Here is a 27,011-nt window from a genome sequence, read left to right as displayed (position 1 = left end):
CAGATTTTGCAGATATTTTCACACGGATACGGGATGGGGAGATAGTAGCTGGATACTCCCTTCGGGAAGGCTACTTGATGAAAAAGACTATGTTGTGCGTTACACAGCCGTTGAGGGAAAAGGTTATGACTGAATGCCATTGTCCACCTTTTACGGGTCACCGCGGCATTGCTACCACCATGAAAAGGGTAGAGAGATATTTCTTTTGGCCGAGACTCAAGAAAGATGTGGAAGAGTTTGTGCGCAGTTGCTTGGTATGCCAGAAGGTCAAGTTTAACAGGCATAAAGCACAGGGATTGTTACAGCCTTTACCCATACCCACCCGCCCTTGGGAAAGTATAGCGATGGATTTCATTTTTGATCTCCCGAGAACACGGAGTGGTCACGATGGTATCTGGACTGTTATTGACAGATTTAGCAAACAGGCTCATTTCATTCCAGTGAAGAAAACAGTCAAGCCGGATCACTTAGCGAGACTGTTTGTGGCCCAGATTTTCAGATTACATGGCATGCCTGAGACAATTGTCCCTGACAGAGACCCGAGATTTACGAGTTTGTTTTGGAAGGCAATTTGGGAGAACATTGACACGCGGTTGCAGTTCTCGTCATCGTTCCACCCGCAGACTGATGGGCAATCCGAGATTGCCAATTCAGTGGTTGTAGATTTATTGATGTCTTATATCTCAGAGCAGAAGACTCAATGGGAAAGATATTTACCTTTGGTGGAATTTGTCTACAATAACACGATACACTCGTCGACGGGGAAGGCGCCATTTGAGATTGTTGAAGGTGCTGCAAAGGTTCTACCCTTCCTGAGCACGAAAGATAAGATCTTTGAAGCGGATGAATATACGCGAGACTTGGATACGGCTTTTGGCAAGGTTCGTGAGACTTTGCAGAAGTCTCAAGAACGACAGAAAAAGGCAGCGGATCGCCATCGTCGCGACATGAAATTGAAGGAGGATGATTGGGTGCTCTTACGTTTTGAGAAGGCACGCCTACGAAAGAACAAGGGAAAGGAGAGGCTTTTTTCAAAGCTTAGTATGCGATACTACGGCCCTTTCCAGATTACTGAAAAGGTAAATGAAGTCTCCTTCCGACTGAAACTGCCAGATACTTGGAGGATTCACAATGCATTTCATGTGAATCTCTTGAAACCTTTTAAAGGTGATGTGCCTGATGATGGGGAGCTTGATGAGCAACCCGAAGTGGAAGAAAACGAGGAGATCCTTGTTCCTGAACAGATTTTGGCACATAAGGATACGAAGAATAAGGGTAAAGTGCGAAGGGGGTTCTTGGTTAAGTTCAAGAATTATCCTGCACTTGATGCGAAGTGGATGGAGGAGGAGGACCTAGCATATACTGCTCAGATTATGAAACTTTTTTTTTCGACACACCATAGGGCCCACAAGGGGAGGTGCTTATCCCTTCCAAATATTAGCCATGTTACATGGTCGGGCAAGGGCCGCGTACCATCGGGCAAGAGCCACGCGTAGGCATCACCTTGGCCACCTAATTGATGCACCACATGCTGGGAACGACGGAGAGAACTCGTAGCAACCAGCTAGGAACCTCCTCCTCGGGTGACCCACCCCAGGAGGAGGATGCACTCGAGTGTCCAAGGGCAAGAGCCCTAGCAACGTGAACACCAGGTGAGCACAAGGTGTCCCTCTAGAGTGTGACCCAACGCGGGATTTGAACCCACAACCCATAGGTTGAGAGGCCAAAGCCTTACCGTTAGACCAACTCTTTGGGGACCAGATTGTGAAACTTTACCTCGATGCTTTTGGTTTAGCATAGTCTACTCCAAATGGAACCCAGAATTCAGGTTGGCCGAAGATCTGGTGCAGTGGGATGCACAAGAGGGGAGTTACTCCACTCCTTTGTCAACAGATGGCTCGATTTTGATACTAAAGTCACTGATGTCTCTTTGAGCTTCAGGGATAGTGAGAGCTGACAGTATTCTGCTGGATGACTTTATGAAATGGAATTCCTGATTATGATACTGATTTGTTCTCGACTTCTTGTGAGTGCAGGAACTGATAGCCGAAATGATTGCAGCATTTTGGTCTGATTGATCTCGAATAGACATGGTTGCAATAGGGGTTAGTCAATCGGACATCGTTGAGGTCCCGATTGGACCTAGATGTGATTGCTAGCTACATTGCCGATAAATCATGGTCTAAGATCCGAATGAATGTTGAATGTCATGTGATGTCTAGCGGTGTCCTGTGATGTCGTGTGATGTGACTGTGGATTTTGTACATGTGCTAGATGTGTGTTCCTAGTACGTAGGTACTAACAATCAGTGTCTGCTAAGACGGTTTATGGCTTTTGTCGGTTTTGCAGGCGTAATCGCGGTCGATTACAATGTTTTCAAGAGGGGGGTATGTCACAAAGTGATGATGTGGCAGACAACAGAAACCCTAATTTCTGCCAGAAACCCTAAAATTCCTGCAAACCCTAAAAACTGCCAGAAACCCTAATTCGCAGCAAACCCTAACTGTTGGCTGAAACCCTAATTTCTGGCGCCAGTGCCACGTGGCAGGGTTGTACGGATTTTCCGGAAATTGCGCCGCAATTTGTGCTGGCAGCTTTTGGGCGTTGCTTTTTGCATGAAAGAGAGAGAACTTGCTTTTTTTTAAATTAAAAAAAAAAAGAGACTCTCTAAGAGAGAGAACTGATGCTTTTGATTTTGAAAGCTTTTGGGGCTTTGCTTTTGGGCATCCCTTGTAACCTTTAAATTAGTGGTGAGGGCCTCACTTCTCAGAGCATCTGGACGCAGAGTCTGAGAGTGAAACCCTACCGCTCTCTTGTACTTTGATGACTGATTAATACAAAAAGAAATACCGAAAGGGGCGCCAGTTTTTGGGGCCAATATCTCTAGGCACGGAACTCCGCCGGCCAGTGCAAATCTATTGTGATCTGTGAATTGTTTTGAAGTGGTTATTTGGTGCTGTCGTGGTTGATTCTTGACTTGGAGTGTCCAAGTCTGTTACAAAAATTTCCCTAATTTATGCTAATGGATTTTGATGGAAATTTCGATGATCATGCTGTGTGCAACCAGAGGATATGCATCTATGCTAAGTGACTGGGCATGCACGGTCTACGAATAGACTCACAATAGTGTCAGATCACTGCTAATCTAGACTTGACTGAACTGACTGAACCCTGTTATGCTGTAGCTTGTCCACGGACACATAGGGTTGGGATGTGTCACGTGACATCCCCTCCTTTTCAAAGTGAGGTACTGGTACCGAACTGTATGGCGTCGAGGGAGATCGCCAACAGCATCCGGAATCCTGGAAGGGACTCTTCGCCGGCCCACTCTGCTGTGTGAGTCAAGCGGTACTTGAACTTCATAAAGGTCTGTAACGTTTGCTTCTTTGGGCCGTGCCGAAAGCGACACAAAATCTTCTGAATCTCCTTTGTTGCTTCAACTTCGTCTAGAGTCCTGCTTCTTTCGTCTTCAAGAATCTCCATGGCTGAAAATTCCTGAAACCAACTCCAACGCAAAACCATGAACATACCCATTCCATGTATAGTGAAGGAAAAAAATATTGTCTTCTCTAAAGACTGTGTATGCAATGTAGATGAACATAGAGACGGAGTGACAACCGGTTCATCAAACACATGCAAACAATGCGATCGAATCTTTTCTGTTTGATCGAAATCAATCAACTGTGGCAAATCACAATGGAAATGCCCATGCTTGGTACTCATACAATCATGTGCTTGTTCAGAAACTGTGTCATGCCAAGGAAGAGACATGGAATGTGACTTCCTGACATACAAACTTTTCAACTTTTCATGCACAATCCACATACATTCGTGCGCATCCATGATAGAAACGTGCTCAACATACAATATGTCATGCCTAGGAAAAGGGATTACATAACGATGCTGACAAATACAGGAAACCATCACGAATGAAACACTCGAACAATGCGTGCGTATCAATCATGCGAACACATAATACTTCCTGTGAGGGTGCTTTTGACCAAGGCTCGAGAGCCAAGATCGCTTCTTCGGGGTCGATCGAATCTTCTTGTGGGGGATCTGTGGACCTTGACTCGAAAGCCAAGATCGATTCTTGGTGATTGATCGAATCTACAATGAGGTTAGCTTCGCTAGAAAAAGCATCCACTAACACATCATCCTTGTTAATCACATCATCTTCATGCAACTCATCATGCTTGTGAGAAATCACATCTTGATCATGCAAATCATCATGCTTGTGAGAAATCACATCTTGATCATGCAAATCATCATGCTTGTCATTGTCATCCAAATCATTATGCAAATCATTGGCATCCAAATCATCATGCTTATCATTGTGCTTCAAATCATCATGCAAATCATTATCATTCAATTCATCATGCTTCTCATCATGCAATTCCTGTGTGTCATGCTGTGGACAAGAAGAGACTGAGAGAGTCTCCTTTTTACGATTCTGTTGCATACGTGCCTGAGCTTGAGAAAAGAGTCGCAATAACTCTTGCATTTGTGCTTTGTTCTCGCGATAAAATTCTGCTTCTATGGCTGCCCTTCTTTCTTGGTACTTACGCTCGATGGCTGCCATATCTTCTTCGTAGGCTTTTCTTTCTGCTTCTCTTTCTTGGTCCAACTCCTCCATAGGAGTTAGTGCAATCTTTGTCGTAGATGGGGAAGGGTCGGAAAAACCTCCTTGTGGGGAAAATTCTTCTTCGGCTCTCTCATGCTCATCACTTCTAAGCGAAGTATCCAATCCGCTTTGAGTGATGATCATTCTGCAATCGTGGGTTCTTGTGGGTTCTTGTGTTCTTAAGTCCACGAGGGACTTGGGTTCTTGCGGGTCTTGGGTTCTTAAGTTCACGAGAAACTTGGGTTCTTGGGGGTCTTGAGGTTCTTGAGGTCCTTGACTCGTGAGAATCTTGGGTTCTTGAGGTTCTTGAGGTTTTCTTTCGCTTGCAAATCGCGTTGGAGAAGGATCTTCTCTTCATCCGAGTTCTATCCTTTTCTGCGGGCGCACCCCTTGGCGGCCTTGCGCTCACACCAAGGTTGCTTTTTCCCACCTCACGTCGATTGGCCGGCCGCTAAGTGCACGGTCCGCTCTCAATGAGTGAAAAGAGACACAAGGGGAGGCTGGACAAGCCCTTCTTTCTTGGGATTCCTGTCACTCTTCAACAAAACACGATTAGGAATCGCCACGCTCAAGTAAACTTGGGTTCGTGCGATCGCAACAAGCAAAAAAATTCTTGTGGTTCTTTCCTTGAGTAATGCAGAACACTTCCAAAGCTTTGATACCAATGTTAGGTGCAGCGGAATGAATGTTGTATTTTCTCAAGATTAGTGATCTTTATTGCTCAAGGTTCCTTTTAGTTCTTTAGGGAAAGAGAGAGCTTTCCGTCTTGTAGAGTGCTGTGGTCATGAACAAAGTGAGTGGATATTGTGTGTGCAAGTGAATGAGACTGAGAGAAGGAGAGAGAAGAGATACGACACCGAGAGGTTGTAAAACCCTCCTCCGAAGGCCCCACTCTCGTCGGCGAGAGTGGTCTATTCTTTGATTGCACAAAGGTGTACAATGCGTATGCAATGGACTATGCAACTTGGTCTATGCCGATGACGACGACGGTGACGACGACGACGACGACGACGACGATGGCTGAAATCTGAGATCTTCTAATCGCTGAATTTCGGGACTGTTTCGGTGGCTGAAAATGACTGTTTTGGCTGCGTTTTCTTGGCTGAAAAATGAGGTTTCTTAGGGCTGAAAACTGATGGTCTTTACGGGCTGAATCTGCTACACTTTAGGTGAATATTGCTGGTCTTAATTTGCTGCTGAAATCCAAAAACGCCAGGGGCTGAAATTGGTCCTTCTGTCGCCGGGGTTCTGCAAATGCAAAAACGCTAGGCTGATCTGCTGTGTCGTGATGACGCCGGGGCTGATCTGCTATGCACAAATCGCCAAGGCTGATCTGATGCAAAAACGCTAGGTCTTCTGTGGAGAAAACGCCAGAGTAGTCGCGGGGGTCGGTCTTGCTGAGAAGTTGCCGGTTGAGCAAGGTGCTCGTGCTGCCTCTTCTGCCAGAAAGTGCTAACTTGGGTTTGCTTATATATTAACTTAGCAAAATTGCCCTACCTACTTTTGTTGGAAAGTCACTTAAAAATAATAAGTGAAAATACCAATAAATAGGAAAATAGGCTAAATGCACTGGAAAATTCCCCTAACTGATGCTAATGTATTGTGATGGGAATCCCGATGATCATGCTGTGTGCAACCAGAGGATATGCATCTATGCTAAGTGACTGGGCATGCACGGTCTATGAATAGACTCACAAAAGTGCCAGATCATTGCTAATCTAGACTTGACTGAACTGACTGAACCCTGTTATGCTGTAGCTTGTCCACGGACACATAGGGTTGGGATGTGTCATGTGACACAAACGTAGGGTGCCCCCAAAAGCTATGGCCTCTAAAAGCTCTGAACTCAAAAGCTAGCACCCCAAGAGGCCGTCTGTAAAACGCGGAGATTTGTACATGCCACGTTACTAATTCCGCGATTTGTGGGTTGTTCGTACAGGATGCTGCGTCATCAGCTATTGCGCAATTTGGGGTCCATGCTTCATTTCTAAAGGGTTTAGACCCCTCGCCCAATATTTGCAAGTTGGTGGGGTTAGGTTTTTAAACCCCCCCCCCCCCCCTTGTCCACTCGGCCAATTGTTTTAAGTTGGGAACTAAATGCCACATCACAAAATGTGACACAACCCGATGAAACGTGTTGTTACATGTTGAAATATGGAAATGACGAAACATTTCTTTTGAGGTTATTGTGATCCTAGAAAGGAATATCAAAAGCCCTACAAAATCTTTTAGCAGCTTTTCAATGTTTTGAAAGGGTTTTGGCATTTCTAGAGCTGAGCATTCTTATTTTGGCTTAGCTTCACTATTTGCAGTTGTTTTTTTTTTTTTTTTTAATAGCATAAAGGGAGAGAATGAAATTCCAAGCTTGTGTGATCAAAGTCCTATTTTGATGCTCAAGGAAAAGTTATATGTTAATGCAAGATAGGGCACTATTATTTTCATTAGATATTAATTTGACAGAGTAGTAATGCCTTATTTTGTACCAAGAAGAAAAAAGAGAAAGGGGATGTAGAGACTTGGGGCCCAAAAGACAACGTTGATCATTTCTTGCCAATATTTGAGGATATCAAGTGATTATATGTAGCTAGGTTTAGGGTTGTGCCCATTGGTGTCTTCTTTTTGGATTTTTCATTCATGTTTTGATTCTTTGTTAATATTTTGAAAGCTGCAAATCTAAATTGGTTTTGACTTTTGCATCACATTTGTCTTTGCCTAATAGGTTGAGAAGTGCTGCAGCACGTGTACAGGTGATGCAAAGGATAAGTTGAAACAGTTTATCCTTGACATGGGGTTCAAGGACAGCCAAATTTCTCTAGCCATCAAGAGTTGTGGTACTATAAATGATTAATATGATCTTTTTGCATCCGTATGTATTATCAAGCTGACACATTGCCTGCAAACATTTCTTTGTGCTCAGGTTTACAGAGCTGTTCAGGTCAAGAGAGTTGTGTCTGTCTGCAAGATTCTGTTTATCACTTGGTGGACTTCATAAATGCACATCTCGGTGAAAATGAAGGAAGGGGGCCATGTGGTTCAAGCACACAAAGTAGCAAAGTAATGTTTTGACATCAAGATCGTACTCCTTGAAAATCTCTCTTTGAATTTCTAATTGACCATGTAAAGTAGCCTACTGTACTGTAGGTTGCTACTGAGAGCCGGGAGGTTGGTCCAAGAAAAGAGTTGTTGTGTGACATGGGCTATGAGATGAATGAAGTTTGCCATGCGATTGATGTGTGTGGTGAGTAAGATTTTTGTGCTATTTTGAAGCGCAAAGTGTGTTTGTGCATAAATAGATTTATGTATTTACACATCATAAATGTTATGTATATAACACACACTCACAGGCATGCAGACGATGCTTACCAAGGGGCAAGGGATGCACTAAGAGAGTGGGTTGTCTCATTCTGAATGAGAAGCACAATGAAATAAGCTCATCAAGTGGACTCATTAAAGGGACACATGGGGATGCTTCGGACTATCTGCGTGTGTAGACATATAGGGGTGCGCGCGCACACACATTTTTGCAAGGCCACCCTCTACTTGGTATGGAAGGTCTAGCCTAAAACCTGCCCTTCTTCATGAAAGGCACTTTTGTAAACTCCCCCTTCGAATGATACCTACACTTTTTTAGTGCACTTCAAAGTAATTGTCAAATCCACACTTGTAAAGCCAAAATTAACACAAATATACCCATGTATCATGAAACAAATAAACAATCCGTTGTCTCCACCACCTAAGTGCAAATTGCAATGTCCAATTGTGAGAATTTTGTCTCCAGGCCTCTAACTCTAAGAAGTCCTCTATAAAAATTATCCCTCCAGTAGTATCATACATATATAATATAGATACATCCATGTTCTTTTCAAAAAAAGTGCCCATCGAGGGCAACACTATTTTTTGTCGCACTTCCACAAGAAGGGCAATTTTTTGAAATGACCCTTTCGAGGCAGTATCTTAAAATTTTCCCACTTTTCTTGAAGGTCAAGAGTGGACTTGAAGGCCTTTGCAACCTTAAAAAATGAAGCTTAACACACACACACACACACACACACACACACACACACAAACACATTGAACACACATCAAATAATGATTGAGGCATGCTCTTTTTCTCAGGGGAAGAAAGTGAATTGGATGTTTTGGTGGACTTTATTTATGCAACTTATGGCTACAAGAAAGAAAGCAAGGTGCTCGAGTCGAATGTGGATGTGAAGAGGCCTCAGAGCTCTTTTGGTATATCTGAAGCCCCATGGGAAATATGATATAACCTGATTTCTGTTTCCGTTTGATGCTTGCTGATGAAAAAGGCTCTAATTTTTAGCATTCTTTCATGGTTTAGGAATGGACAATAGCATAAATCCCTGTGGCTACAAGACAAATGATGAGAACATCAATGTGCCTTTTGATCACAACTGGACTGAAATGAGTTCAGAGTCATCTGATGATGTGAGATTTCAACCTTCGTGCTTGCTTTGTGCCTATTTCTGCGGACTTGATGGAGAGAGTATTTTAGTTTTTCACCTACAATTGCACGTCTTTGCTTTATTCAACTTCCTATTTGTAAAATTTCTCTTTCTTTAGGTCTTTTAAACAGCTCATAACAGGTGTAATGTGCACCGCCAACTCAATTGCCAACTTCTTTAGCTTGCAAAAAACTTCTTTGAAACATCTCAGCCGCCAAACAATCCACTTTTGAATATTTTTGTTGCTTCTCAGTGTGCTCATCACACATTAAGTCCTTGCTTTCTCTTAGTTTGCTTTCAAGAGGAGAGATTAGCTGTGACGGTGTTTGTCAGTCTGTCCTCTACAATAATATTGGTGTATCCTTCATCAGTGTTTCTACATTCTAGGTATGGAGAACATCCCTTTAACGTTTTCTAATCCAAAGAAAGAAGAGGCTCTGTGAGGTAGCCAATCTACTATGTAAAATTTTTTGTGCAGGTTGCTATGCCCTCAGATTCTGCACATCGGTTTGGTGATGTGATGGGAACACATGGTAAGATTCCCATCTTATGGCTGATGGCTGCACTCCAACTTCCCCTTTTTCATTGCGGGCTTCTATGAGAACAGCATCCTGTTTTGATATTAAGGGACAGCTGGATGGATTATTTTGGCTTCTGAGTCACCACGTTTCCGTGTTCCTTCAAGCGTACTAGTTTCAGGTTTCAGGGTTATAATGAATCTTTGAGTTTGCAGTGGTGCAAGATGCTGGGCTAATGAGCTCTCTACATGACACATCGCTTTGATACCAAAAGAGCACTTTGAAGACTTGAATAGAATTCATATGGCCAGAGTTATCCTAGCCATTATTTGTTGGTTTTATATTATATATATATATTTACTTAATAGGGATTTCACATATATTGTGCTCACTTTGTAACATCATTTGATGCTTTTCCCTTACTATCTTGTATTTGTGCCTTAGTCAGCCTTTACCATTGCACCCGTTAGTCAGCTGCGTATTTTACACCATATTTACCCATAATCTCAGTGCTGTTGGTCCTAGCAAGTGAGGGTTTTTGCAAAGGTTGAATGTTCTAATTGGTGATAAGAGGTAGTGAACATCTGATATCAGGGTAAAGTGAGAAGAAATTTAGCACCTTATTAATACTGTTTGGCAGAGAGATCTTCTACGTCGCATGATTAGATATGCACCAACGGGAAGAGCTATCAGCGGATTGGCTGCAAGCTTGTCTTATTGTTCAATATGGGTTTTTTAGAGGATACCATCTTGTTGGGATGAGGCACATATTTTAATTGTGGATTTCGGAGGAATATACCCTTGGCCTCGCAATTATGCTCTCCTCTCTCCATTCCGGAGAAGTTGGTCTTTTTGGTCCCATTATTTGAGGATTTCAATATTCTTTGGCTTATAGAAACAAAGAACGCCCATTCCCAGCCCCTGAGCTTGGAATGCGTTCTGGCCTCAGGCCATTCGTGAAATTCCATTTTGGCCATTTGTCGTTTCAGTTTTCATTTGAATGAGCCAAATGCTTGAACTCTGAGGAGGATTTCCGTAAAATGCACTGACATGCTGACGTGGCAGTCAGTACGGATGATGACGTGGCATGACAATACGAAATTTCCACGTTTTGCGCTGTTGGTGCCACTTGGCAGGCTGTACGGATTTCTGCAATTTTCGTTGGCTGCTTTTTGCTAGCTTCTAGCACTACCTTTTGAGAGCAGATGCATTTGGGAAGACGTGCTTTTGAACTGATTGCTTTTGGGGCTCTATGTCTGGGCATCCCTTGTAAGTGTAAAAGAGCCCTTGGACCTCTCACTTTGCAGAGCATCTGGATGCAAAGTCTGGCAGAGGATCCTCGGGAGTTGTACTTTTGCTGTGAGTAATAATAAAGAAATACCGAAAGGGGCGCCAGTCTTTGGGGCCAGTGCTTTTGGGCACGGAACTCCGCCGTGCCATGTCGACACTCTCTCTCTCTCTCTCTCTCTCTCTCTCTCTCTCTAGTAAAGTTCAGTGATTATGAAGTTTCTGTTCGTGTGTTGCTATTGATTTCTTGCTTGGAGTGTCCAAATCTGTAACACTTTGAGAGGACCGTTTCCATTCCAAGCTCCCGTCCGCGTTTCAGACCGAGTATCTGTAATAGGGAATGGCATTCCATGCCCGTTGCTGTTCCCCATTCTTGTTTTAGGTAACTACCATTTTGCAACTATACTCTATCGTACTGTGTGCCCAATATCAAGCCCTAAGCTAACTCTATTCTAATCATGCTTATGCCATGAATGACACACTAATCTATCCACCTTAACCTATCAAGTTGTATCATAGCATGGCTTAGATTATAATCTATTTTAGATCCTAAGCATCCTCACTATGCTAGATTGCATTGGCCCTCTCTCCTTTGTCATTGCAATTGCTAATTCAACACCCCCTTTTGCATTGCATATTAATCATCGTGCCAATTACATCGCTAACTTTCTTCTTTTGAAGTTCTTTAGTAATGGGATACATACTATCAATGCCACTACCCATGCTAATTTATTAAAAAGAGAATTTAACGGTTGTTCATAGTTGCATCGTGATTGGCGTATCATTCGCATCATTATATTCGTATTTTGTGTGCATATTTGGCTTGGCTCTATTGCAAATTTGAGAAATTTTTCAAGTGTCCGTATTCATAACACTTAATTTTTTTGAGCCCTCAAGCTTCTAAATTACCGGAGATTAAGTAATTCATTGTGCTCCCATTTGTGTGTGTGTGGCTATGAAAACAAAAGGGGCGGGATCCACATCTTTTGTTTTTAGGGAGGAGGAGATTAAGTGAAGTGGGCCTGATTTTCATCTATTATTATCAAAAGGTTCAAGGCCAAACACATGCACTGGAAAGATTTTGAGGCTACTCGGTCGATTTTGGTGGAGCTAAAACTCAGGATAAATTTTCTCCTCTATTCCCTCCATTTCTTCTATCTTTTGCGAGCTCTATACTTGGCATATATTCGCTCTTTGCCCTCGGCTTCAATAGAAGCTTATATCACAAGGCCATCCCCTCGGCAAGTTCAGGCCTCATCAATCCAACACCTACTCAAAATTCACTCTGCAATCGTTGCTAATTCTGCTCGCCATAGCTGCCAATCCTTGCAAACTGTTTCTTGCTTTCGAGCTGTTTTAAAACTCGGCCCATAGGTTGTTCTACACCCGCCATAGCTCTTCTCTCGCCCGCATGCTTAGCAGGCACAGACCCCTGCGCGCTGATCGGCCCACCTGCTTGCTTCAGCATCTCCTTGTAATCTCGGAGCATTCTCGTGGCCTGATGCTCAGTGAGACCCTTCAATCGGCCACCTCGCTTCCACATCTCGCAACAGCATTCCATTTGTCACTGGCCCAGCCACCAACCACGCCATCAATTTTTGCGCGTGCCCACATCTGTAGCCTTGTTTGAATTCAACGTCCGAGTTGGTCAATTCTTTTCATCATAAGGATTGTTCCCACATAATGGCTCCAACCCTTCAAGTTAAAAATTTTCCGAGCTTACTAGAGATTCCCATGAGCCTTGTCCTTTAAGTCTCACATTATCCTTTATGCTCGCTCTACAGAAAAGTCTTAAAATCTTGTAAACCCCAAATCAACATCTCTTAAATCTTGAAACATATTGAGAGCTTTGTGACGAGGTGCTCTATGAGATTGGAGAGTAGCTTCACAAATAATTTATAAAAACCTTTGAGGTTGAGTGTACACGAGGACTTGACACTGCTCTTATTAAAGAAGTAAGACCTTCCTCTACATCACTTGGGGTGCACCACAATGGGCGAAAAAAACATTGACAAATTTACTGGCCAAGGCTTCCACATGTGACAGGCAAAAACCAAGGGCTACTTAATGCGAAAGCAATTATGGTATGTCGTTAAGCCACTGGGTGAAGGTGACAGAGTAGAAACGTGGCAAAGCTTAGCGCAATTTGCAGCTAGAGACGAGCAAGCTCTCGGCATTCTGCTCACATTACTTGACGACAACTTTGTGCATTATTTGGATGATTGCACCACTGCACACGAAGCATGGAATACCTTAGAGCAACATTTTGGCGCTTTTGCCAAGCATTCTAAAATTGCATGAAAGATGCAACTCTACGGATTACTTATGGAGCTTGGAGAAGATGTGTCTCTCTCGTCAATAGGCTCAAAAGTATCTGCACACGGTTGACATTTATAAAATACCCAATAGAAAATGAAGACCAAATTGCTGTGCTTCTCAAAGGTGTAGCAGATGTAGATTTTGGATAAATCGTAACTGTGCTTAAAGAGAAAGACCCAGTCCCTAAACTTGAAGATGTAATAAACTCTCTTCAAGAGCATGAAAAGAAGCTCAAAGGTAATCAACCGCAAACAAATTGCGTTTTGTTGTCTCATTTAACTGCTACAACCGAAACCACAAAAAAGAACTTAAAGTGCTTACGTTGTGGCAGAACAAATCATCTTTCAAAGGATTGCTATGAAGTCAACCCTTTCCACATTTGCAAGAAAAACTATGCTACAAAGTATTGCAGGTTCAAAGGTAAATCTTCACAGGTTACCAATCACAAAGAAAATTTTAAAGATAAAGAAAAATAAAAAATTAACCTTGCCACCATTGAAGATCTGATGACGAGAACGACAATAATGTTATCTTGGTATGTGATGATATACTGTGAGCATTCTCTCTCTTGTGTACCTTACCCTCTATGTGTGTAGGGGAGGATTGTGTGTGCCTCCACCTACTTTTGTTGAAGGGGAGGCTTGTGTTTTGTGTGCCTCACCCTAGTGTGTTTTGAGGGGAGGATAATCTTGTGTGAGTGTTATGCAACCAAAACCCACATAGGGGAGGATTGTTGGGATGCGGGCTTTGTTGCATCTCTTGCGTGAACAACCTCTTCCACCTAGAAAAGTGATGTGTCAATAACCCATGTGAAGAACCTCTTACAATCCATGTGTAAAGCATAGCTTCTTGTGTTTGTGCATAAGCAATGACATATATGCTTCATGTGGCAAAAGACTGTTTCTTTGTATATGCCTATATAGAGGCACATTATGTGTAACAGACTTGGATACTCCAAGTCAAGAATCAATCACGACAGCACCAAATAACCACTTCAAAACAATTCACAGGTCACAATAGATTTGCACTGGCCCAGCGGAGTTCCGTGCCTAGAGATATTGGCCCCAAAGATTGGCACCCCTTTCGGTATTTCTTTATGTATTAATCAATGATCAAAGTACGAGAGAGCGGTTAGGGTTTCACTCTCAGACTCTGCGTCCAGATGCTCTGCAGAGTGAGCCCTAAACCACTTATTTATTTGTTTACAAGGGATGCCCAAGAGCAGAGCCCCAAAAGCTTTCAAAAATAAAAGCAAAATTTCCCTCTCTCTCTCTCTCTCTCTCTCTCTCTCTCTCTCTCTCTCTCTCTCTCTCTCTCTCTCTCTCTGTGGCAGGGATTGCTGAGCGCGAGGGTGAAGGGCTCTCTGGCGGGCTGCTGAGCAGGGAAGGTCCACTTGCACAGAGGGCGCGCAGAGCAGAGGTGCCAAGCAGCGCGCAGCCTCTCTCTCTGTGGCGGGGACTGCTGAGCGCGAGGGTGAAGGGCTCTCTGGCGGGCTGCTGAGCAGGGAAGGTCCACTGGCACAGAGGGCGCGCAGAGCAGAGGTGCCAAGCAGCGCGCAGGTCTCTCTCTCTCTCTCTCTCTCTCTCTCTCTCTCTCTCTCTCTCTCCCCCTCACGCAGCCCCTCCTCCCTCCCCCTCACGCAGCCATCTCTCTCTCTCTCTCACGCAGCCTCTCTCTCTCTCTCTTTCTCTCCCTCACTCTCTCTCTCACACACACACGGATACATACCCACACACACACTACACACATACACGCATACACACACGTACTCCCTCTCTTCCCCTTCTCCCCTCTTCTTCACAATATGAAGAGAGGGTAGTTACGAAGACAACCATGTCTTCCCCCATCATCAAGACACCGACATCGACAATGAAGACAACCTTCATGCTCACGAACAAGAGGCTTGCACAATTGGAGAAGGACATGAAAGAATGGCGGATGGAGAGAGAGATATGGGAGGAGGAGAAAGCCACCTTCATCAAGCTATGGAACGAACAGGAGGAGGACATGAGAGCGGAAATCCAAAATCTCAAAGAGGAGAAGGAGAGAAAGGAACGGGAGAACGAGAAGGAGAGGGAGAGATGGAGGAAAGAGCAAGAAGAGATGAAGGCACAAATCGATCTCCTTCATGCTTCCATCACATCCCTCACCCCCGAGGAAGGAGAGATTAAAGAGGAGGCTAAGGAAGCCCTCAAGGAGGAGATCACCAAAGCCCTCACCGCAAGCATTGAGTACAAATTAGAGGCCACCAAAGAAGGATGGGTCGAAGTGGTCAAAAAGAACATCAAGAAGGTAGCAAGAGAGGAAGCCCAAAAAGATGAGGTACTCATCGTACACACAACCATCGAGGAGGAGAAGATGCGACAAGCTCGCCGTCTCAATGTGTGAGTGACCGGCATCAAAGAAGAAGAAGGGTCTACACCCGAGAGCGATGGGAAAGCTTTATGCAAGAAAGTGGGATACAAGGAAGAAGAGATCCCTTTCTCCAAAGTTTGGAGAGCCGGCAAAGATCCAAAGAAGAGAGCTCTCATCCTCCAATTCGCCTCCGAGGAGTCTCGAACTTCTTTCCTCCGAAAGAGGGTCATCTTGAGAGGGCTAGAAGGCCCCCCGATTTATCTTGATGATGACCTCACAAAGATGCAACACGATCACCGTCGCGCGTGCATGCCTAGAGTCCACCAAGCCCGCAAAGAAGGGAAGAAGGCAGTATATCGAGATGGTAGGTTATCATTGATGGCAAGACCATCGCATAGGGACTCGCGGCCTGTGGGACACACGAGGAGATTCATGTCACGGTTTGGAATTGCAATGGAGACCTATGGACACACCCAGAGAGACTTGAGGAGGTGATGAGAGGTCGAGACATCATTCTACTTACAGAGACACACGAGAGCCCAGAGAGAGGGTTACCACGGATACATGGATTCCAGTGGGAGTCTCTACATCGGGGATGTATGCACCAGCACACCACTCGCGGCTCAGGAGGAGTGGCCATACTCTTTAGACAGGGGCTTCACAGCAGACTACAGATTGTTGCCCGGGACCCACAGGCCCGCTACATGTGGATTCGCCTCGAGCTCTCACGAGACAGGATCGTCTACATTGCCCTTTGCTACTTTGCTCCCACAGGCTCTAGATTCGCCCCTATTGAGCAGGAGTCACCGTACGCATGCCTCACGGAGGAGATTATGGAGTACTCCACACTGGGTGAAGTCTTCCTTATGGGAGACTTCAATGCTCGTACGCGCAGTGAGCAGTGTGAGGCATATGACCACGAGGACCCAGAGGCACTACACACTCTAGATGAGGAGGCTACTATGAGAGATACAGCAGACAGTCTCCAGTCACAGCCTACGGACGACATCTACTTCGACTTGGCTCCCAGCACCGTCTCGTTATTTATAACGGGATGGTCCAGTGGCCCACCTCAGGGGGCCTGACTTGTATGCCACATGGAGTTGCAGAGGGAGGGGGGAGTACAGTCGACTATATTCTGGGACCCAGGGAGGCTACACACCTTATCACATCCTTCACCATTCCACCCATACCCATCGGAGCCGACCACACATACCTCTGTTTCTCCATCACCGGAGATACCATCCCACACAGCTCCACAGCACACACTCCACACACCACCATCCATTTCACACATGAGCTAGCCTCTCTTTACTCGGCCGAGGTCGAGCATGGCCTATGCCTCCTCCACCCATCCACACCACTCTCAGTTCTCACATCACATATCTCTTCCGTTCTCCACACTTCAGCTATTAGCTCTTTTGCACACACCACTCACACAGGACGCACTCCCCCCCCCCCCCCCCCCCCCCCCCCCCCCCCGGGACTATGCCTCAGAACCGCTGGTATGATGATGAGTGCAGAGAGCTATACCGACGCCTCCGTGCAGGGCGAGCCTTAGGAGAGATCACAGAGAGAGAGGCCAGACGGCATATGAAGACTCTGACACGCCAAAAGCGGCGAGCATTCGAAGAGGCACAGGAGCTTGAGCTATACCGCCTATTCATGAGCATGGATAGCGCGACGGCATGGCGCACCCTGCGCGAGCCACGTCCGACTACAGCTATTGAGGATCCACAGATATGGCATGATTATGCAGAGCGACTTTATGAGGTGCCAAGGCAGCCTCCTATCCCACAGCCACACGAGCCACGCCCCACGTGCTCCTCCTTCTTTACAGCAGAGATGGTAGAGAGGGCCATACGCCGCATGCAGCACAGACGATCAGCTGACCATACTGGATTACAGAGTGAGCACATCATTTATGCGGCCTCCACTATAGCCCCGTTGATTGCACATGTCTTCAACCGGGCTATAGGGGAGGGCTTCCCAGAGGAGTGGACATAGCACACCATAGTGCCTATCCACAAATCTGGCGACACCCTGGACCCAGGGAACTATAGGACTATCATGATTGGCCACACGATGGCCAAGCTATATGGAGCAGTACTTGAGGCACAGCTCAGCTGCTACGCAGAGATCGAGGGTTTACGAGCTCCAGGCCAGGCAGGTTTCAGACGAGCTTTCTCCACCACTGATCACATCTTCGTTCTGCGCTGCCTCATTGATGGGGCAAAGGCGCGGAAGAAGAGGCTTTACTGCTGCTTTGTGGATTTCCGCAAGGCCTTTGACACAGTCCCACGCGAGAGACTCTTCCAGCGCCTTCACAGCATTGGGGTACCAACAGAGATGATTTGGGCCATATATGCTCTCTACGAGAGGGTGACGGGTCGAGTTCGTTGCCCAGGGGGTTTTTCAGAGACCATTGCTAGCACCATTGGTGTTAAGCAAGGATGCCCACTCTCCCCGACACTCTTTGGGCTCTACATCGACGAGATCTCCGACTACATACTGCGAGCAGAAGGAGAGGGGAGCGACTTGGCAGGTACTCCGGTCCACATCATGTTATATGCTGATGATATTGTGTTGATTTCAGAGTCACCCGAGGGCTTGCAACGCCATCTTGAGGCCTTGGACGAATTTAGCACACACAGGGGGTTGACTGTGAACCTTGGCAAAACCAAGGTTATGATCTTTCACACATCCAGTGCAGTGAGGAGCGCTGCCACCTTCACAGCAGCAGGAGGACAGGTTGATGTAGTCACCTCCTATGTCTACCTTGGCATCACATTCACCAGCCTTCCAGGACCCTTCACTATGAGGCAGGCTGCTGCTGACAGGCTCACTTGAGGATATGCAGCTCTGGCCATGCTAGAGCGGAGATGCCTCCAGGCACACTTTCAGGAGCCCCGCACGAAGGGGTGGCTTTTCGACACCTTAGTCACCCCGGCCTTGATGTACTCGGCGGTAGTATGGGCACCAGGATTGACAGCTGACCAGTGGACACAGCTTGAGAGGCCACAGGTATGTATGATCTCACGCTTGCTCCGCAGCAAGAAGACAGTGCCACATGACATTATTAGAGCCGAGCTCGCCACACCACCTATGGTTGTAGAGGCACTATTCCAGACAGTCTGCTTCATCCAGAGGATGAGAGAGCTACCTCCTGACAGACTTACTCTTAGAGCATTTGAGGCAGCTATACAGCTATCAGAGAGTGGGCATGAGAGAGCATGGTACTCACAGGTCAGAGCATGGTTTGAGGGACACGGTCTTGACATGGAGAACCTACCACCATTCCAGTACGACCCCCACTCACCATATGTTCACCTCTCTCGCAGTGAGAGGAACTTGGTATTGAGACAGGATCTGTGGCAGCTATACACTAGGAGAGTCTGGGAGTCACCTGGCTTGGGGACGAGGATGTCAGATTACAGAGACCAGTTTCTCACCATATTGCCTGGGGGGTTCATACAGAGACCACGCTACATGGACACATATATGCCACATAGCTCACGGGTGGCGATTGGTCAGCTGAGAGTGGCTTCACACAGGTTAGAGATTGAGATCGGGAGACATACTGGTGTTCCCAGGGAGGAGCGAGTCTGCATAGCCTGCACAGAGGAGGTGGAGAGTGAGGAGCACTTTGTATGTAGATGCAGAGCATACACTGAGATCAGAGGCAGGTATGCGGCCTTATTCAGAGGACAACCCACTCTCCGAGAGATCATGGACTCTCGAGATCAGAGACAGCTCGGACGTTTCTTACTAGAGATACAGAGCCATCGGGACACACTACTACAGCCACACACAGCTACACAGACAGAGGGGAGACAGTCGCAGCTCACAGACTTCTTTCAGAGGATTGCCGCCCCTCCCTCACTAGACACTCAGAGGGGAGTGACACTCCCACAGGCGGAGGTGAGCCGAGCTAGACGACGACCACGAGTCACAGGCTACAGGGGCGCGAGCTCCCACCACCGACAGATCGAGGAGATCCGAGCCCGGGAGCGCCGTGCCACTGAGGAGCGAGTGGCTCAGATGAGGGCCGACCCGACAGCTTTCATCCGGGTAGCCTTGGCACCAGACCCGCCCATGTACCACATCTTACATCCCCCCATTAGTACAGGATGGAGCTAGATAGCTTGATGCATTCTCATGATTGTACTACCTTGAGCATATAGACATGCATATACCCCTAGAGATAGAGCTCCATCCCTCCTCAGATACTCCACTACCTACATTCAGTTCAGTTTTGTATCAGTTTTGTTTCATTTGTCTTTCCGATAGACGGATGACATACACACCATGTACATTTGATTTGTCTCATAGGCCGATTTCGGCCTGACATAGACGTTAAAAATCTTTCTTTCTTTCTTTCTTTCTTTCTCTCTCAAGAGAGTAAAAATAAAGCAGTCAATTCTTCTCTCTCTCTCTTGGCCAAATTGCGTCGCTCATAGGGCTGCTTTTCAGCTCCGCGTTTTACGGAAATCCGTACGTTGGCCACGTGGCATTTGCAGCCGCCAATTTTAAGGTTTCAGCCACTTTAGGGTTTCAGCCAGAAATTAGGGTCAGGGTTTCAAGAAATTAGGGTTTCTGTAGATTAGGGCTTTTGGCAGAAATTAGGGTTTTTGCTGTCTGTAGCCACGTCATCACTTTGTGACATACCCCCTTCTTGAAAGCATTGTAATCGATCGCGATTACGCCTGCAAAACCGACAGAAGCCATAAACCGTCTTAGCAGACATTGACTGTTAGTACCTACGTACTAGGAACATACATCTAGCACATTTACCAAATCGACAGTCACATCACAGGACATCACTAGACATCACAGGACATCACATGACATTCAACATTCATTCGGATCTTAGACCATGATTTATCGGCAATGTAGCTAGCAATCGCATCTAGGTCCAATCGGGACCTCATCGATGTTCGATTGACTAACCCCTATTGCAACCATGTTTGTTCGAGATCAATCAAACCAAAATACTGCAGTCATTTCGTCTATCAGTTCCTGCACTTAATAGAAGTCAAGGACAAATCAGTATCATAATCAAGAATTCCATTTCATTAAAGTCATACAGCAGAATACTGTCAGCTTTCAGTATCCTTGAAGCTCAAAGAGACATCAGTGACTCTAGTATCTAAATCAAGGCATCTGTTGACAAAGGAGCAGAGTAACTCCCCTCTTGTGCATCCCACTGCACCAGATCTGTGGCCAAGCTGAATTCTGGGTTCCGTTTGGAGTAGACTATGCTAAACCAAAAGCATCGAGGTAAAGTTTCACAATCTGAGGAGTATCTGCTAGGTCCTCCTCCTCCATCCACTTTGCATCCAATGCAGGATAGTTCTTGAACTTAACCAAGAACCGCCTTCGGACTTTACCTTTATTCTTCGTATCCTTATGTGCCAAAATTTGTTCAGGAACAAGGATCTCCTCGTTTTCTTCCACTTTGGGTTTCTCATCAGGCTCCCCATCATCAGGCACATCCACCCTTAAAAGGTTTCAAGAGACTCACATGAAATGCATTGTGAATCAACCAAGTATCTAGCAGTTTCAATCGGAAGGAGACATCATTTAGCTTTTCAGTGATCCGGAAAGGTCCGTAGTATCGCATACTAAGCTTTGGAAAAAGCCTCTCCTTTCCCTTTTTCTTTCTTAGGCGTGCCTTCTCAAAACGTAAGAGCACCCAATCATCCTTCTTCAATTTCAAGTCGCGACGATGGTGATCCGCTGCCTTCTTCTGTTGTTCTTGAGACTTCTGCAAAGTCTTGTGAACCTTGGCAAAAGCCGTATCCAAATCTCGCGTGTATTCATCCGCTTCAAAAATCTTATCTTTCGTGCTTAGGAAGGGTGGAACCTTCGCAACACCTTCAACAATCTCAAATGGCGCCTTCCCCGTCGAAGAGTGTATCGTGCTATTGTAGGCAAATTCCACCAAAGGTAGGTACTTTTCCCATTGAGTCTTCTGATCAGAGATATAAGACTTCAATAAATCTAGAACCATTGAATTTGCAATCTCAGATTGCTCATCAGTCTGCGGGTGGAACGGTGACGAGAACTGCAACCGCGTGCCAATGTTCTCCCAAATTGCCTTCCAAAACAAACTCGTAAATCTGGGGTCTCTGTCGGAGACAATCGTCTCAGGCATGCCATGTAATCTGAAGATCTGGGTCACAAACAGTCTCGCTAAGTGATCTGGCTTGACTGTTTTCTTTAGTGGAATGAAATGAGCCTGTTTGCTAAATCTCTTGATAATAGTCCAGATATCATCGTGACCACTCTGTGTTCTCGGGAGATCGAGAATGGAATCCATTGCAATACTTTCCCAAGGGTAGGTGGGTATGGGTAAAGGCTGTAACAATCCCTGTGCCTTACGCCTGCCAAATTTGACCTTCTGGCATACTAAGCAACTGCGCACAAACTCTTCCACATCCTTTTTGAGTCTCGGCCAAAAGAAGTATCTCTCTACCCCCTTCATGGTGGTAGCAATGCCGCGATGACCCATAAAAGGTGGACAGTGGCATTCAGTCATAACCTTTTCCCTCAACGGCTGTGTAACACACAACGTGGTTTTTCTCATCAAGTATCCTTCCTGAATGGAGTATCTTGCTACTTTCTCCCCATACCGTATCCGTGTGAAAATATTTGCAAAGTCTATATCTGTGGCATACTGGTCGACCATATCCTCGAAGCTCCTATGATGTATCGCGGAAATAGCCAGAACCAACGGCTTCCGAGACAAAGCATTTGCCACCACATTCTTCTGTCCCTGCACATGGACAATCTGGAAGTGAAACTGTGACAAGATGTTCGCCCACCATATCTGCTTTTCCCAAAGCTGCTACTGTGACAAGAAGTAGCGCAAACTCTGATGGTCTGTGAAGATAGTAAAATCCGCTCCGAGTAGGTAATGCCGCCACTGAGTAAGAGCATGGATAACCGCCAAAGGCTCTTTCTCATAAATCTGTGCTGTCATCTTCGGCCTTGAGAACATCGGCTCTCGTAAGCAATGACATGGCCTTCTTGCATTAAGACCGCACCCAGACTATGACCACAAGCATCACAATATACTTCAAACGACTTCTGCAAGTCCGGCAAAGTCAAAACTGGTCCCGTAGTCAATTTCTCTTTCAATGTCTGAAAGGCAGTCACCTCTGTGGGTCCCCACAAGAAAGGGACTCCTTTCTGTGTCAAGATATGCAAAGGGGAAGCAACCTCTGCAAACTTTCGTATGAACTGCCTGTAGTACGAACATAGTCCCAAGAAGCTTCTAACTTCATGGACATTCTTCAAATCGGGCCAATCACGTATAGTCTCTATCTTGGCCGGATCCATTTGCACTCCTGTTGCTGAGACAATGTGTCCCAAAAAGTGTATCTCTGGTAGGAAAAATTCACTTTTCTTTGCATTAATCACTAACTTGTGATCTCATAATGCCTGAAAGACCTGAAGCAGACAATCTCTGTGTTTTGCCTCATTCTTGTTGAAACAATGATGTCGTCAAAGAAAGTGCCAACAAATGGCCTGTACTCTCGAAAAATCGTGTCCATCATCCGGTTAAATGTCGCAGGAGCATTGATTAAGCCAAAAGGCATCACCAAAAACTCAAATAACCCAAAAGTAGTCCAAAAGGCTGTCTTGTAGACGTCTCCCGGCGCGATTCGGATCTGATGATATCCACTCTTCAGGTCAATCCTGCTAAAGCACGAGGATCCCTGTTACCTGTCAAGTATATCATCGATCCCAAGAATTGGAAATCTGTTCTTGATGGTGATTTTGTTGAGAGCTCTATAATCGATGCACATTCTCCAAGATCCGTCTTTCTTCAAAACCAACAACACTGGAGAGCAATACGGTGAAGTACTAGGCTGGACAAGACCCTTTTCCAAGAGGTCTTTCACTTGGTTCATAATCTCTTCATTTTGTGCTCGGCTCACACGGTTCGGTGGCCGGTTCGGTGGCGTGCTTCCAGGTATCAGATCAATGGTATGATCTTCAGGACGAGCAGGTGGTAACTCGCCTGGTAGGCCTTCTGAGAAGCAATCGGCGTGAGAGTGGAGAAAATCTTGGCGTTCTTTATTAAGTTTAAACATATTTGTTCTATCCTTATCGCTTAATTCTTTCATAAAGATCGAGTAAACAAACAGACTGGATTTCATCAATTTTGAATTGGCTGAAGCCGATACAATAGGGACAGACTCGCCCTTCAGTTTAATATCGAGTACAATGGTTCTGCCCTTCTTAGTAGTCATAGTCGCTTTCCTCGCCCGATAATTGACCACGGCGTTGTTCTTGTGGTACCAGGGAATCCCTAAGAGAACATCACAACCCTCCAAAGACATTATGAAGAAGTCCTCATGCCCCAAATACCCCTGACAATGCAACCGAATTTTGCCAATGATAGGTGTAATGGCTACGTCCCTACCGGGTGCCGCTAGAACTGCCTCTACAAGTGGTCCTATCCGATCGGGAGCGATCTCGAGCCGCGCCGCCAATTCCGGTGAAATGAAGTTGGCCTTGGCTCCTCCATCAAAGAAGATCAGGGCATCTTGATCTTTCACTTTGCCCCAAGCTCGGCAAAGTTATGTACTCTCGTCCATGGTGTCGGGATCGGTACCCACACAATCTGGAACCAGTCTTGTTTTCATCTTGCCTTTTCGTCCACGTTCCTCAGCTGCTCTCGAACTCTCAGGCTTGTCGTCGTCCTTATCATTCTGTTCTTTCTATGCCTTTTTAGGGCACTTCACGGAGATATGTCCATGTTTCCCGCATCCAAAGCACTTCCCCTCCTTGATGAATCAAGCTTGCTCCTGAGGAGTAAGCTTGGGTCGTGCATCCTTTTTCTCTGGGTTGCTCTATTTCTTTCTACTTTCATTCCCAGAAGGCTGTTTGGTTTGTTGTGTCATGGCCTCATCTGTGGGGTAGGTCAGATTGCCAGAGTGAATGGCAAAGCCCCACTTCGCATGACTCATCAACTCCTAAATAGAAGTTGACTTTTGCTCCAAGCAGTGATCTCGGATCTTTGTAGGTAGACCCAAGGTGAACCGCTCAATTTGTTCTCTGAACGAGATCTTCTTGAATGAAGAGGCGGGTAGAAAAGAGCGCCAGAATTTCTCTTAGTAAGCATTTATTGTATCTTTCTTGGTCATCCGAAGATGGTTCCAAGCAGCTCGTATATCTCGTTCATACTCTTGCATGAACCAAGAAGAAATAAAAAGATTCTTAAATTTCAGCCATTTAACTGGCGCAGTCTTGTTTAAAAGAAGCGTGGACCACCAAGTGCGAGCATTCCCCTTAAAGTAAGAGGCAGCTCTCCGAATCTTGGAGTGGTCTGAGTAGTGTCCTCCCGCGAAAGCGATGTCAAACTGCTGTATAAAAGACAAAGCCTTCGAAGCATCTGAGTATCCTGAAAAAGTATCAAATTTAATCGAGTGTCCACCTTCCTTAAACTCTGGGACTTTCTTGCTTTTATCTTCCAGAAAGTCATATTGGTTGGCTTTATAAAAATTCTTCTTGTTCGCATAAAAGTTTCCGTCATCAGAATCTGAGCTGTCTGTAGACGAGTCCTTATAAGAACTGTCAATCTCTGGGCGAGATTTAGCCTTCTTGCCTTTTTCTCGCCCTTTCCGAAGCTTTGTTTCTTGCTTTGCTTTTTGCCTTTTCTGTCTTCTTCGCTCGAATCTGAAGAGCTAGAAGAACTGTCAGAAGAAGAAGAACTGGGTACTCCTTCAAAGTGAACACGCTTCACTTGTTTCTTTGCTTTGTCAAATGTCGACTGACGACCCAAATAACCTGGGAAGTCAGTGCCTTTCTTCTGCTTTTTGCTGTGCTTTTTGGCTTTCTTTTGCGCATCAAAAAGCTGAGCAATCCGTGCATCAACCGCCTCTTCTAATTCCTTCTCTGAATATTTCTTATGAGCAGAAGGTTTCTTGAGAGCGGGTTTCGGGGATGGTGTAGTGGTTTTCTGCCACTGCTCGTGCACTTCGTGAAAAGAAGTCTTGCTCATATATTTTGCAAATTTTGGGTCCTTCGCAAAATTGAGCATCATCTTTGTTGCATCGACGCTCCATCTCTCGTCGGTCCGCCTGAGTAGGCCGAGGCGGGCCATACTCTCTGCCGGAATCTTCGTTGTGATCCTTGCCCGCATCTCCAGATGCAGAGGGAGTCGACTGATCCTTGCGTGAAGCCATAGGTGCCGTGGACAAAAAATTGGGGATCGGATTTCCCGTAGAAGAGAAATCGGCCGTGCTCTGATACCATTGTAGTAGACTTGGACACTCCCAAGTCAAGAATCAATCACGACAGCACCAAATAACCACTTCAAAACAATTCACAGATCACAATAGATTTGCACTGGCCCGACGGAGTTCCATGCCTAGAGATATTGGCCCCAAAGACTGGCGCCCCTTTCGGTATTTCTTTATGTATTAATCAATGATCAAAGTACAAGAGAGCGGTTAGGGTTTCACTCTCAGACTCTGCGTCCAGATGCTCTGCAAAGTGAGCCCTAAACCACTTATTTATTTGTTTACAAGGGATGCCCAAAAGCAGAGCCCCAAAAGCTTTCAAAAATAAAAGCAAAATTTCCCTCTCTCTCTCTCTCAAGAGAGTAAAAATAAAGCAATCAATTCTTCTCTCTCTCTCTCTCTTGGCCACATTGCGTAGCCCATAGGGCTGCTTTTCAGCTCCGCGTTTTCCGGAAATCCGTACGCTGGCCACGTGGCATTTGCAGCCGCCAATTTTAAGGTTTTAGCCACTTTAGGGTTTCAGCCAGAAATTAGGGTTCGGGTTTCCAAAAATTAGGGTCTCTGTAGATTAGGGTTTCTGGCAGAAATTAGGGTTTGCAGGAATTAGGGTTTCTGACAGAAATTAGGGTTTCTGCTATCGGTAGCCACGTCATCACTTTGTGACATTATGCTCAATAAAAATCAATTCTATCATTTTGCAACTATACTCATTCGTACTGTGTGCCCAATATCAAGCCCTAAGCTAACTCTATTCTAATCATGCCTATGCCATGAATGACACACTCCTAACCTATCCACCTTAACCTATCATGGGGATAGCGACCCTCGATCACAAATTTAGTAGCTCTCCTGTACCTGCATTTTATGGCGGACAAGGAGCTAGGGCTTTATCCACTTGGATAGACTCCTTGGTAAACAAGAAGCCTAAGAACCAACCGCTTAAGAAATGGACTTGGACGGCCTGAGCCGAGAAGTGGATGAATAAATGTATCCTTGCGACTGACTTTAGCTGAATACGCTACCATGCATGGACGAGAGGCACTCGTGCCTTGCGTTGGAAAACTATAAGACGGGCAGCTATGAACAGACTCATGGATACTTGCTGCAGCTGAATAGGAGCACTGTCGTAGATAGGCGTGATGAGAGAGCGTTGGTCCTCGCAAAGATAGGTGGGCTCAAATTGGTAGAT

At 45.6% G+C, this 27,011-nt stretch overlaps 1 protein-coding gene across 1 annotated transcript in view; it reads left to right on the top strand.

Moving 5' to 3' along the window:
- LOC147435335 (DNA (cytosine-5)-methyltransferase DRM2-like) overlaps positions 1-27,011 on the top strand; it is a 92,223-nt gene that overhangs the window by 41,826 nt on the left and 23,386 nt on the right. The window contains exons 2-6 of the mRNA XM_086488401.1: positions 7,344-7,455; positions 7,542-7,678; positions 7,766-7,862; positions 8,741-8,857; positions 8,964-9,070. Coding sequence (XP_086344527.1) covers positions 7,344-7,455; positions 7,542-7,678; positions 7,766-7,862; positions 8,741-8,857; positions 8,964-9,070 — 570 coding nt within the window. The remainder of the gene's footprint in view (positions 1-7,343; positions 7,456-7,541; positions 7,679-7,765; positions 7,863-8,740; positions 8,858-8,963; positions 9,071-27,011) is intronic.

This window comes from Adiantum capillus-veneris, chromosome 18, assembly GCF_014529385.1.
Source record: "Adiantum capillus-veneris isolate H3 chromosome 18, ASM1452938v2, whole genome shotgun sequence".
In the NCBI taxonomy this organism is placed as follows: Eukaryota; Viridiplantae; Streptophyta; class Polypodiopsida; order Polypodiales; family Pteridaceae; genus Adiantum; species Adiantum capillus-veneris.
The sequence above is the reverse complement of the archived record's forward strand: the minus strand, read 5'-3'. Positions and strand labels throughout refer to the sequence as shown.